The following is a 14,900-nucleotide window of genomic DNA, read 5'->3' as shown; positions in this document are numbered from 1 at the left end:
AAAGACACGTCCATTCAACCAGAGATGGAGTCAGTGAAGCGCTGCTTTGAGTCAGCGCGTCGTAAGGTATCTCTGTGCTCCTGTGAATGTTGTCGCTGTCTAAAGCAAGAACAAAACCCAGAACTTGTCGCCGAATCTCTCTCCACGCAGTTTGAACAAGAAAGACGGCCCCTAGTAACCAGCAACGATTCTACTGAATGCAATGAAGCGAGGGGCGCCAACTCATCGGGATGTTTTCCCGATCTGTCCTGTCTGCGACGTCGTCGTAGCCGTAGGATTGAAACGAGAGTAATCAGCGACACATCAGAGGAATTTGACAAATGCTCGGACACAGACAGACAGCTAGGACTGGAGGACGACGAGCCCCGTCCGCTGCTGAGAAAGCCTCCGTCTCGAGCGGAATATAAAAGGCAGTTGAACAAAGAGCTGCGCAGCTTGAAGGATAAGCTGAGGTACCATTTTGCCAATCCTTTTCACAAGTTCAGACATCATAAGCGCAAGCCTTGGAAGCTCATTTTGCTGTTTGTGAAGATTGTACTCGTTACAGCCCAGGTAAGGTTAACATTACGTTACGTTGATTTGGTCGTCTGATCCCATCACAGTGTGGACCTCTTCTGTATAACTGCTTCCTGCGCTCAACACTAAAAATACATGAATGACACCAGCAGTACAATGCTTCATAAGTACTGTAAAACATGGTTGTGAATTGCTGACCTTGCTCTAGCTTATGTGGGTATGTGAAGTGTTGTGATATTGTTTTATTGTTGTGTGGATATTTACATAATTCTTAATTTTTGATTGAAACAATTAAGCGTAAATTGATTGCTAGTGGTTACTCTACATGTATACAGTAAATAGGTCCCTTCAGTGATAGGGGTACAGTTTGGAACATTTGTTGTTATTGACTGTTTAGTGTTGTGTTTTATAATTATCAGTAGCTTGTACAACAGTATTGTTGTAAAGTGAATGGTGTTGTCGATAGTGAATATATTGGTGTTTAGTTGTTGTAGTATGTTAAGTTTTTCTTGTTGTGCTGCTTATATGGGTATATGAGCTTGGTCAGTGAGTGGTCAGTCAGATATCTGTTGGATAAGTCACTCTGATTACAGACTAAGATCCACTGACTTATTGGTATGTACTCGAGAGTAGCTACATCATGCTTATATTCAGGGTAGGATTATAGTCGAGTATGGTTTGAACTTTGCTATATGTTTTGTACTTTCCTTTTGCTTCAACAATAGGTAGTGTTGTAGCTGTCAAGAACTAGTCATACAATGTCATGTTTGACATTCTTCACTCTTGTAACAAGTAGAATGTGACATGGTAGAAAAATAAGGCATGTGTAATCGCTGATGTCAGCCTAACAAGACGTACAGCTAAAGTACAATATAATGAAGTCAGTATCATTCACGTCAGTTGACTAGCTTCATTATAGAGAACAGTGTGCTCTCTAATGTGAAACTTTCATACTAAAATGTGAGTAAACTTATTGATAGTTTTAATAATATGCTTCTTTAATTAAACTAGTTACGTACATAGTTAAATTTTACTGTTCTATTAGTACAGTGTATGTGTAAGTGATTTTTATTCTTCTGTGCACGTGTGCGGTGAGCTTCCAGTACTTAGGCCGTGTTTCCACTAGCTGCACCTTAAACTAGTTTAGCTTAAACAGGTTTAAGAACTAAACCAGTTCAAGAAAGCGACTTTTTCCACTAGGAACTTGTACATCCGGGATGTGCAAAACAAATTGTCTAGGAACGCCTTATTTTGAAGTTTAGGGCTGCTTTATCGCCGAGTCAGAGCAACTGTTGGTTGTCACTGATTTAGCATCTGCTAGTAGGAATTTGCATGACGATGACCAAGGACACCGTTTTGTCTCTTTCCGTAGCTACTGATTTCTTTCCCCTAGTTAACGACCCTTACATCTTTTAGGGCAATCCTATCCCAGCAAAATAGTCAATATCATCAAAACGACATTGTCGGGAGCCATCAAAACAAGCGTGCTACTGTCACGTGACAGTTAAACCTAAACCACTTTGCTAAACCTACTTTGAAGTGGGTTTAGGAAAGTGGTTTAGGTTTAAAATAGAACTGGTTTAGTGCAGGTGGAAACAAGTGAATTGTTAAACCAGTTTAGCTTAAACCACTTGTTAAACCGGTTTAGGCACTAGTGGAAACGCGCCCTTAGTTACTTAGTTGATGTGTGTCAGTGTGGACTGGTTGGTGATTTTCCTCCTGGTAACTTCAATTGATCATACTTTGCTCACTTTCTTTTCTCTTTTCTTGTTGCTTCAAATCCATGCAGAGTGAGTTAGAGCCTTTGAGCTCTAAGGGTAAGCCATAGCCACATCTTGGTCAGTATTTGAACCTTGATCAGAGTCAAATACAACTATATTAGGGTGACTCACTGTAGATGTATAACGTAGCCTCGGCTCCTTTTTTTGTAATTGAAATCTAGCTCTCTAAGACACTTAGACCAACTGGCAACTACAGCATCATGTTGCCATACTGGGCCTCTTCCAAATTTGCAAGTAAAGAGATGATATCTTTCTTTGTCTATTTCCTTCTGACACTCACACAGTGAGCCAATTTCCAAAAGTCATTGGCATTCCATTCTCATTGAAGCCACTAAGTGAATTGGCTGGGGTTTAGCGCTAGCTTTCCGCTAATGGAATGGCTTCTAGCCAAGAACTGCTACCTCATCTAGAAATTGTCCGTAGTCTTGTGGGATGCATCTCACTTGACTACATTTATTGTATTGGAGGGATGCATTGCTTAATACACTATGCATGTCCCCTGTTGAAAGACTTTTGATCATAAGGTTATACATCGTTTCTGATAATTTTGATGTTAGTTATTGTTGCGAGTTGATAGTGTCATGGGTAAGGTCACCTAGACTACCTTAGAAGACAAGCCTCGTTATTGCTGCCAAAGCTGTGTCAGATTGAAGGCCATGTAGGCTACCCAATATGACATGAGGTGCATCTCAGCAACAAGGAAATCGATTACGAATAACAATAGATGTGTGTGCACAAGAAACTATGTACAGTACTGGCAATAAGTAAGCTGACACAGCGATACGCGTATGATACCATAGGACAAGATACCATACGATACCATACCATAAGATAAGCAATACCAGTAGGATAGAATACGAAAGGCTTAGTCTGCAAGAGGGTCTATAAAATATAATAGGAGACACAATACCAATACCACAGAATATGATACCGTAGGTAATAGGATATGCAATAGGATGGGATAGGATACTATACCATAAAACTGTTAGGTTACTTATTGTGGTACTGTATGCAGCAGGAGATATATGTTGTAAAGATGTTAGTTCAAAACTACCATACTGGTTTCACTAACGGTCTGAGAACAATTCAACAGACAGTATGAAGTAAAGTGCTTGTTGAGTTTGGTTGTCATGAGATGAAGCTGAGGATTAAAGCAAAGAAGGAGGCACTGTCCTCACCAAGTGACTGGGGATGTGGCAATGTCTTAGAAGTAGCATTGAACACTGTGGGTCATCTGGGGTACATAACATGTCACGATGTAACAAAAGTTGATGGCTTCATGTTTGTCTGTCTGTAAACATGATTGATATCTCTTGAACAGCTTAATTAATTAACATATCAATGTGAAATGTTCAGAATATGATCTTGTTACAATCTCAGATAAGTTCAAAAAATGGGCACTTGGGGTCAATCAAGGTCAAGGTTACCAAGATTCGGGTTGTCGTATCTCATCGTAGCTTTTCTGCCTTTCTTGTGCTTAGTGGCACTTGTAGTCTACTTATACTAGTAAATTTTCATTAGGCACTGTTTTGAAATTATCAGTCGAGGGGTAGGTTTATTATTCAATGACATAAGTGGATCATTTGTGTATTAGGTTATGTGTCACTGTAATCGGGCTCCAACCTAAGCAAGTAATAGTAGAACATGCAGGTTGCAGAGAAGTTGCAATGTACTGCAAGTATGAGCGAGAGGAGACTCTACTATGTAGTCAGTGCTCAAGTTATGTGCAGCAGCTCCCAGCTAAGATATTTGAGGTTTACCTTAATCTTTATTTTTTATTATAGAGCATGTATTTCCTGGGTATTTGAGTAGGATATTAGGATATAGCATGAAACTAATATAGGCTAGAGCATCAGTGATGTTCTCCTCACAACAAGCTACACTGGGAATTGCTGGTTAGGAGAGCAACTAGGCCAGCTGAACGTTTACACATGCCTGTTGTGACATAAGACTTATCTGTACTCAGAGATGTCGAGTTCTCTTTTCTTGTTGTATATTGGCTCTTATAATAAGGGAAGCAGACTTGACAATCACATGGGATTCTGCAGACAAGGCTACTACGTAGTAATGACAGAGCTGGAATTGAGAAGAACTAATTCAGGAAATCTTTAGCATTATTTGCATTTCGTTCTTGTGGAGAAGGCCAAAAATGTAAACAAGTCTGGATGTGAACAAGGATTAGTGTAGGGTTGATTAGCAGTTGCCACGTCATGGAATGCAACTTGGTTTTGGTTGATTTGCTGAATAGATGACAGAGAGCATCTTGCTTCCATGCAGTACCTTCGGGGTTGTTAAAAGTTTCAACATTTTTCACAAGCTTACAAAACGTACACTTTTTGTCTGTCCCCTTGTACAAAAGTGTATGTAAAATTGTTGAAAATGATTACTTACTTGTAGATATCACCTTTTAACTTAACCTTTAAACAGAAGAGACAGTGTTAGAAGCTCAGCCCTTTGTGCTAAATTTGCATGCTGGATGAAACCAGAGAAAGCTGTGACAAACTGGTTGATTATACACAACATGACTGACATCAACGTTTTCTTAGAAGATTAGCTTCTCACCCCTTATCCTTTAGCGTATGTTTTGTACACTTGTGGAAAATTTTGAAATTCCTAATGGTCTCTTACATTACTTGCTGTCAGAGCAGTTTTGATAGGATAGTCAAACTTAATAATTGTGTTCTCAGTCAGTTCAAGTTTGCATAATGCCAAATTTATATTTGCATTTTAAACTAGTAATTGAAGCTGTGTTTACACTAGCTGCTGCTACAGCTATGAGCCTTCTGAAAACCATGATAGAATTGTTACGTAGACATACAATTTAGACACTATTGTCCTTCTAAGCAAGCTACTACAGTGTAGTAAAATCTATCTAAAATTATACGAAGTTTCACAATTCTGCATAGTCTGTAAATAGTCTGTAGTCGTCAAAGTACTGTATAGTAAGAAACTTTATCACATTCCAGACATAAATATCACTGGTGGGTACACTCAATGTTTAACATGAAATCACAATATTCCAGTTGCCAAATGGCAAATTTTATATTGGCACTCTAGAAAATCCGTCAATCTGCCAATTAATTCCCCTCCGGTTCTGTATAAGATGAAAAATTGGCAGGAATTTATTTTGGCAGATTAAAAATTGACCAAAAACATATTGGTGGATTTATTTTGGCGGTTGGACATCATTTGATATTGACATATGTATGATATTTCCCACCCACCCACTAGTTAAGTGACCGCCTTATGGAGTTTTTGCATTGGCGATTTACAGCTGCATTCATGGCCATCACATTTCTCTAACTTACTGGTTTCCTCTACTGTATTGATGAAGAATGGCTATGTCAGCTCAAAGAACATGACCCGCATGACTCCTCCTGCTTGATCGATAGTTTCATGGCATTATTATCTTGTTTAACCTCTCTGCTAGACAAGTTATAGGCACAACAGGCAGCAAGCAGGGATTACCTTCTTATGGCCTCATCCGCATGACGTACCAGTACATCTCCAATAGATACAGTATGTAATCCACGTGGGTGATGATGTCAACATATCTTGTGGCCAAATTAATGGCAGATTTTATATTGGTGCTTTCTGAAAAATCCGTCAAGCCGCCAAAATAAATTTCTTGCAAATATTTTCATCTTATACGGTATTTTGTCTTATGCGGTTTATACAGTGGTGTTTAGGAGAAAACTTCATACTATCATAGACATGCGTTTTGTTTTACTCTGCCAGCTAGGAATGTGTGTACAGAAAGTTATCAATGCATTGATAAATATTCAGGCATGTTGCCAGGCATTGTAAACCAAATTTTTAGATAATTATTTAATTTATAAATTTAATTAATGTTGGGAAATGAATGTTTTTCATGCTCAACAAAATTGATCTGTTGTATTGCAAAGTGTATGTTTAATTGCATGTAAGTTTATGTATCTTGATTGGATGTTCTCTGTGTTTGTAGATTGTGTTGTTCACTCAGTCAAGTTTTGGAGATGCTCAGTTCTTTGCTAGTAATTTCGAAGCTTTTCATCATCTCTTTATTAATGGCTACGAACCTGAGACAACCACACGGGTGTACAAGGTGGATGATGCCTTTGACCAGTTAGTGTTTACCATTCATCAGGTTGGTCTTTGAGCATGTTATTGTATCCTGTCAACTGATATATAGAGAATGTTGGAAGCTGTCACTTCTTTTACAGGGTTCTTTAAATTTTAAAGCTTGGTCGAATGGTACTGTGCCATGCCTGTAGGCTACCTACTGTGTGTTATTACAAACATAGAGCTTACTCAGAGTATAGACCAATAGGCTAGCAAATATCAAGTGTTATCCAAAATCCACACATACCTGTAGCTTACACGTAGAAGTGTGAGGAGACACCTAGAAGCATACGTGTGATGTGAATGCATGTTCTAGCAAGATCTACGTACACATACGTCTGGAAACTTCAGCATTGAGTAGGAAGTTTTTTATTTCACTGGCAAAGACAAAGAAGATTCTTGTGGTGAGGAAGAAGCCCTGTGTGCAACTATTACAGAAGAGTGCCAGTGCCCCAGGCTCACCGTATGTGTAGCGTCTCATACACATAACAAACTCTTTCAAAGCAAAGACTCAACGACTGAGAAATCGCACTCATTTTCGGTTTAAAACAGGTGTTCAGTACTGCCAAGCAAAGGAACCCAGCACTACCCTAACTAAGGCTGTGTTCACACTAGGCTTTAGAACTGGGTTTGCTACTGCTTAGCATAACCAATGACAATAATCAGTTCAGTTTACGACAGGAATGTGGGTTAGAGCAGGGCTAGCTTAGCCTTTCTGAAATGTAGGGTTGCGCTGGGTTTAGCTAGAGTTAGCGCTGGGTTTAGCTGGGGTTAGCGCTTGTCAAAACATTCTAGTTTATTCATATTGCGTATCACATCAATGAATCAAAGAAAGATTGCTCTACTTTGCGTTGGTCTGGCAGTTTTGTCTTCAGCAAATCGAATTTGCAGCACGCCTTCTGTAGTGAAAAAGTTGTTGTATCTGTAGATTCAGGCAACTGTTGCTGTTCTATCACACGCTTGTGGTCCCTACACCTAGAGAAGGCACTCAAAGACGGAAAGTGGTCAGAAGACATTTCAATTCTTGCACGGGAATTGAGTAGCGTAGCTTGAGTACCTGATATAATCAGTTGCAGTCTGCTAGAGTTCACACACCCTAATTAGAGGCAAGTGGACAAGGTCAACATGTGAGAACATACCTTGCGCATGATAGCAGAGCAGGGTGTTACGATTAATTAATTAGCGCACACCCGGGTTTGCTAACCTAGCCTTGTACCAGACCCTCTTGTGCTGTCCTGTCTGGTTCTCGTATAACACGACAACGCCGGAGAGGGTCTGGGATCATTCCGCCTACCATTTATGCTATTAGATGGTCAAATTAGCTCGTATGTCACAAAGCGTCAGACTACTAATACGATTAGTTTAATAGTTATTCTCATGTGTCACACGGAATGTCTTGCAACCGATTTGACTTTCCATTTGTACTCTACTTGTTTCCTTTTAATGCTGGTATCCTGTCTCAACGCAAGCTCTACGTATTTGCCAACCTCTCTGGAAGAGAGGACTTCATCTCCAAGAGACTCTAGATCGGAAGTCATAGTCAACACCGTGTCTGATGGCACGCGCTGCCAGGCTCCAAACGCATGAAAGTGTTGATGTTGGTGACGTGGGGTGACACTAAGATGACGTGGGGTGATAGGTGAAGAAAGGAGGCGGGATGATTCCAGACCCTCTCCGGCGTTGTTGTGTTATACGGGAACTGGGCACGATGGTGCGAGAGGGTCTGGTATGAGGCTATGCTAACTCAAGTGTGAACATGGCCTAAGTTTCACAAGTGTACACTAGACAAATAGAAAAGAAACACATCATGATAAGTTTGGGGTCTCAGTTTGCTTTAAAAGGCTACTGCAGTGCAAAAATCAAAAATATATTTAGCTAAATTAAAAAATCTACATATGTGTACTTTAGAAAAAATAGTATTAGATTTTTGCAAATGTACTGAGAGAATGAGAGCAGTTGAAAGTTACTTCCGTTTCCATTTTCGGAATGGGGCAGATTAGCACATTGATTTATCCCCTGTTGTGATACTTGAGTATGGTGCGACGTTGTGTTGCAGCAGGCTGCAACAACTCTAGTCAGTCTGGATTTAGTGTATTTTGGTTTTCAAAAAATCCACACCTTTGTAAAAGGTGGGAAAAACAAGTTCAGTGAACAGTTAAGTACTAGGAGACGGCTGGGAAGAGCACAATGGAGTTTGCAGCTGTCACTTCGAAGAACACTGTTTTGAGAAAGAGACTGAGTTGTTTCAAAGCTTTGGACTCATCAGCAAGAGAGAAGGATATAGTCTGATGTAGTACCAACCGTTTTGTACAGCAGGTTGATTCTGCTCACCGCAACCGCCCTGGAAGAATAAGAGGCTTGGCTTCGAAAAGCAAGAAAGAGCTAGAGTAAGTGCAGTTGCCTGTTGATCACCAAAACGAACGAATAAGTAATCGTTTCACTTTCAGTTGTTGGAAGAAGCTCTTGTTTCTGTTGAAGGAGAGAGGCGTGAACATTCACAGACTGTGATGTCTTCGGAAAGCGCAAACACTGCACGACTCATTATGAAGAAGGGGTTATGTATTACTCATGTGCAGACGGCGGTAGCGCTCTCGCTCTATGTTCTTGGTGATACTGATAGTATGCTGTTTGCAGTACAGTACTGTACCCATACATCAAGACAGTTGTAATAAAAACCAGGGTGATCTACGATGCACTGCAAACTGGCATCGTATTCTCTCATTCTGGAGAGACCTTCTGTGATTCTGTTGCAACACACAAAAAATGGACAAATGTTAAGCCCTCCACTCCACGTCTTTCGACGTCGACCTTGAGGTCAGTTGCGGAGATAGCTACCCCTGCCTCTAGAGACAGGGCCTCCATGCACTACGTGGAGTCTTGGGGCCAGGGCTACAATCCACCTGGAGCTTGGCCAGAGTCATCCAGGGGCACTGACAATGGCGCAGCTCTGGGACTGGACACCAAGGCCCACACGTACTCGTGTACTGCATGATGTTGCTGCCAAGCCAGTGGTGTTGTCCACCCCAGTCAATGACCAAGTACTCATTTATACTCCTGAGTCGAGAGAAGCAAGTGTGGGTGAGTTTCTTGCTCAAGGAAACTGCGACAGTGTTGCCTCCACCAGGATCGTACCTTCAACTCTCATCACAGAATACAAGATTCTGGATGTCATCACCAATGCTCTACCATTTGCTCCACCGTGCCCACACACACACAAACACACACACACACACACACACACACACACACACACACACACACACACACACACACACACTTGCACAGTACTCATAATTTGTAACCGTAATCACACCTAGCGGAGACACTTTGTGTACAGCTGTCGCCAACTTCCGCTTCTGCACTAGGACTTACCACGACATGTCAGACAGCCATTCACTGCGTTCGTCAACATCAGCAGATGAGGGCAATTCACTAGTAGATGCACTGTCCGTGAGTGGCTCAAACATATACAGTTCCACAGATCCAACGTCTTCTGCTGTATTCAGATGACGATGTCGATGGACTGAGAGATTGCTCTTCCACGTGCTCCAGCACTTTGCTCAACGAAGAATCTGACGACGACCAATCTTCTGAATCACTTTTCGAATCTCTACGCGTAACAAGGTCGCTCGCCATACTATTAGTACATATGATAGCAGTACTCTGCCTCCACTGATGTCACTGCTAACACCGCCCCATTCCTGAAATAGTGTTGCAGAAGTAGCTTTCAACTGCTTTCATTCTCTCAGTACATTTGCAAAAAATCTAATTGTATTTTTTCTAAAGTACACATATGTAGATCTTTTAATTTAGCTCTAAAAATAATTTTTGATTTTTGCGCTGCAGTAGCCCTTTAATCAATAAATCACAACTTGCCATATGTTTCACAATCCTTACCTTGAAATGTATTGGTCTTCCTTGCTAACCAGCAATGGTTTAGTCTGGAAGAAACTTAACCCGCCCACACAGTACATTTCAATGCTTTATTTCTCTGCTAAATTCTGCAGTAAATGGTTGCTAGGGGTTGTGTCATGACATGACAGCTTTCATCTGAGACATTGTTGATTTTGGTAAGAGTTCTCCTTGTGGCAGGAAGGAGCTCTCACTGCATTATGGGAGGAAGCCAGGTGTGATGCTAATCTTAATATCATGACTTTGAGCACAACTCAGAATCACTCAAGAGATGCAACATTCATCATGCACTGAATTTAGCCAAGGAAGGTCGCTATGGCCTTGCTATGCACCCTTTGGGTTCATTGGGATGTGCGTCTTTGGATGATAATGAGGCTTTTGAAGAGTTGGTTGGTCGTCATCCAATCTACAATCTTCCATCTCTTTCTGATGACATCCCACCATCTTTGGTTGCTCTGCTGCTATTCTTCTTGCTCTTAAAGCTTTTCCAAAGGTTCAAGTCCAGGAGCTTCTAGATTACTAGCTCAGCACCTCATTGATCCTATGTGGTATCATTTCTCCTGATGCACAGCTTTGTTTGGAAAATCTGATAAGACTAGTATCCAAGTGCTCTTGTCTGGAAACGTACATGTTGATATTGCTCCTTGGTTGATAGGTGCACCTCTAGTAGCTCTTCGAAAAAGTCTGGCGGTGTTCGCCCAATTGCCGTAGGTGTGGTCCTGCAAAGACTAGTTAGCCGTGTCTGTTGCTCTGCCATAAATAAAGTCAAGGTTGCCTGACGTATTGCTTTCTTACGATCAAGTCAGAGTGGGAGTTAAAGGTGGATTAGAAGCTGCCATTCATTCGATATGCTCTTACATTGAAGAGTATCGTCATATTGAAGAGTTGTGCTGCTTTAAAATAGACATAAAAATGCTTTTAATGAGTGTCATCGAGAGGTATTTCTCCACCGTCTTCATTGAGAGTTTCCAGATTTAGTGGGTAGGGTGGTCATATCAATCTGCTGGTGAACTACGCTTTGGCTCTCATCAAATTTCATCCATGGCTGGAGTACAACAGGGTTAACTCTTTGGTTCCCATGCTTTTTTCACTGGTCATTCTAGAGCTCATAGATGAGATTGGTCTACTTGAAGGCTTACATCTTTCTTTATGGTATCTTGATGATGGTACATTTATTGGTACTAGAAAGTCTATGTCAAAGTTGTTGCAATCCTTGATGTTGAAAGGTCTGAGTTTTGGTCTGTCTGTAATCTAAAAATGCAAGGTATTTTGGCCTTCTGGGAATCAAACTTTTCCTGAAATTGAGCAGATGTGAGACGAATTCACACTTCTGTGTATGGTGCTGAACAATTGGGATCTCCCATTGTTGGTCCAGAGGATTTCTTTATCAAGTATTTTGGTAATCGTGTGGTTAAGGTTTTAGAAGCTCAAAGGATATTACCAGAATTGGAGAATTTGCAGGTAGCAATCCTGTTACTGCAGAGTTGTCTAAGCGTTTGCAAATTAAACCAACTACTTTGAACCATTCCCAGCCACTTTAATATTGAACAACTTTCGCGTTTGATTCTGGCACGAGACATTCACTATGTCAAATAACCAATTCGTCTATTTCGGATCCAGCTTGGATGCAAGCAACTCTGCCTCTACGCTTCGGAGGTTTAGATTTACGAAGTGCCTTGAAATCATCATCAACTGTCTTTCTAGGCAGTTGCAACGCTATGCGTGACCTGGTTTAGCGTTTGTTGAGGCAGGAAGTTCTAGAATTGTTTCCACTTTGGATTCGATGAATTTGTGTACCACTCAAAAGCTCTTTTTCTCAAACTTTAACCTTGCCAGGTGAAATTAGGGAAAGAGAAAAATTTTCTGTAGAACTTGAAAATCATATAGGCACTGATGAGCCTGCCTTTTTTACTTTACCGCAAAGGGCACTACAGTTGCAGCTGGATGTCATTTATTTTCAGTCTCTCAAGGACATGAGCAGTGTGAGAGACAGAGCAAGGCTTAATACAATCTCTTCCGCTTATGCTGGAGCATGGCTGAGGGCCGCCCCAAACCAAAATCTTGGCCTATTTATGCTTCAACATGAGTTCATTATTGCCATCAGGATTTGGCTCGGCATTCTTCTGTTTCCGGATTCTCCTGACTCTCTCAGATGTGTTTGTGGCATTATCATCGACTCTCATGGAGACCATTTGCTGGGTTGTGGTTATGTTTCTGCTCTTATCAGACGTCATAATGCTTTATGTGACATTATTTAGCATGCCTTACTGATAGACAACAAAGCAGCCAAGAGAGAACAGACATATTCTAGTAACTCTACAGCTTGTCCTGGTGACAATTTTCATTCAGACTTTGTTGATGGCAGGCCTGCTTTCTTTGACATAACAGTTCGTAACACTGTCTAAGCTAAGTATGTATGTGAAGCTGCAGAAATGGCTGGAGTCGCTGCAAGGGCACGAGAATTGGAAAAGGATTACAAACACGAGCAATTGGTATTAAATGTGGAGGACTGTTCTACCCTCTGGCACGGGCTTTTGGACTCAAGCAAGTCTTCAAACGTTGAGAACTATTGCAGCCAAAACTATGACCTATAATGGAATTGATTTACAGCAAGAGTTCTCCAACCTTTTGCAACAGCTCTCTGTTTGATTGTGGCAACACAATGCTACAATGATAATTCGTATATTTGCTAGAACCTGAGTTTGACATGTTGGATTTGACTACATATGTAGAATAATTGGGGTTTTGTTTTGTTAGAGATGGCGCTTGTTTGTTGGGGTCGGCCACTTAGGGATGTAATAGTTGTGTGTGTGTGTGTGTGTGTGTGTGTGTGTGTGTGTGTGTGTGTGTGTGTGTGTGTGTGTGCACGCACGCGCATGCGCATGCCTGCCTGCGTGCGTGCATGTTTGTGTGTGTGTGTGTGTGTGTGTGTGTGTGTGTGTGTGTGTGTGTGTGTGTGTGTGTGTGTGTGTGTGTGTGTGTGTGTGCACCAATTATTGGAGATACATGTATGCCTAGAGTACTACTGCCCTCTAGCACAGCTTACTATGAAACAATGAAACAATTCCATTAAATACAAGGACACTTACAATTAGTTAAGTGCAGAGGTGAATCTGACAGCTGACTTAGGCTAACTGTTAATTGGCAGTTGAACGAAACATTGGAAGCACTAAAGTTGACATCTGAACTTCATTTTCATGGTATTGGTAGGTGTAAGCACTGATAGTCTATTGATCCATAATACTTCATTTCTTGTTAGTAGTTATGATGATGTATATCTTATTGCTGGACTATATTTACCGTATATGAAGAATGTTGTGCGGGAAGAACGTTCTGCAGTTTTGAAGAAAAATGACCAATTTTTCTTCTTGTGCAGAAGTAAATTGTGTGGTTTGATGGCCAGGAAACAGTTTCTCAGTTGTCAGTGATGTGTTTCTAGTAGGCAATTGCAATAGTTGTAGCTGCAGTCACTGCAGGCATCCACAATATCTGCTGCTGCAAAGTATGCAAGTCATCACGTGGAATTAAATTGTGTGGTTTGAAACTTACGGCACGAATAGCATGATTTTCTTCCCCACACAACAGTCTTCTTTTACGGTTGTATATGCTGTCTTTACGTATATCATGACTCATTAAAATAAAAATAAAAATGAGTTGGAAAGTACACCATAAGGGTGTGGTATGCAGGCACTTTTTATTGGGGAAGATTATTTACCTGAAAATTTATTTGTCCATGTATACATCCACGCATCAGTCAGGAGCGATTGCTGATTCTCATATAGCTTGTTTTATCTTTGTAGTATTATCTCATCAATACAACAGCTATTGGTTCTTATGATTTTGCCAGCAAAGAGAACTCTGATAAGCCACCTCCTGTGACAGTGTGTTTTACTGGATTTAAACAAGGCCTTATCAATTCTTTCAACTGGACATATAAATTTGATCCTGAAATTGTGACACGTATGATTTGTGTGCTTGCCTACTTGTGTGTCTTTTTTTCTGCTGTGTAGCTGTCTATTTACCCTTTTTCCTTGTCTTTTGTTGTTTACCTGTATGTATTGGTTTGTCTGAGTATCATGTTGCATCACTCACATTGATTGCCTGAGTGCTTGACAGTGGCCAGGGTTTAGAATTGGGTTTGCTACTGCCTTAGTATAACCAATTACAATACATCAGGTCAGATTACGACAGGAATGTGGGTTACGACAGGGTTTTCCTAATCCTGCTTGAGAGTAGGGCTAGAGCAGGGTTAGCTGGGATTACTGCTTGTCAAAACATTCCAAGTTATCCATATCTTGTTGAGCAATGAATCAAAGCAGGGGTGCCCATTTGGCGCTATGGTGCTGCATGTAGCGCCAGAGCAGCGCCAAGATTATGGTAATCTTTTGTTATGCCCGTTGCAGATTCTATTGTGTAGTACGATAGGTATGTCAATATGTCAAAGTGAAAAACGATTGATTCCTGGTCCTGAGATGCAGACAGTGGTTGTCATACATGCTTTACATACTTTATCAGTCATACATACATACTTTACCAGTATGCATGGTAGTGTCGCATTGAATCAAAGAGCCAACTATTTCAAACTAACTT

The 14,900-nt window shown here is 40.9% G+C and overlaps 1 protein-coding gene across 1 annotated transcript in view; it reads left to right on the top strand.

The window, feature by feature from the left end:
* Nucleotides 1–12: 12 nt before the first annotated feature.
* LOC134181520 (mucolipin-3-like) overlaps nt 13–14,900 on the top strand; it is a 19,572-nt gene continuing 4,684 nt past the window's right edge. The window contains exons 1-3 of the mRNA XM_062648795.1: nt 13–552; nt 6,262–6,423; nt 14,111–14,270. Of these exons, the coding sequence (XP_062504779.1) occupies nt 25–552; nt 6,262–6,423; nt 14,111–14,270 (850 nt within the window). The 5' untranslated portion in view covers nt 13–24. The remainder of the gene's footprint in view (nt 553–6,261; nt 6,424–14,110; nt 14,271–14,900) is intronic.

This window comes from Corticium candelabrum, chromosome 6 (assembly GCF_963422355.1).
Source record: "Corticium candelabrum chromosome 6, ooCorCand1.1, whole genome shotgun sequence".
Classification (NCBI taxonomy): domain Eukaryota; kingdom Metazoa; phylum Porifera; class Homoscleromorpha; order Homosclerophorida; family Plakinidae; genus Corticium; species Corticium candelabrum.
Note: the sequence above shows the minus strand (reverse complement) of the source record. Positions and strands in the feature narration are given on the sequence as shown.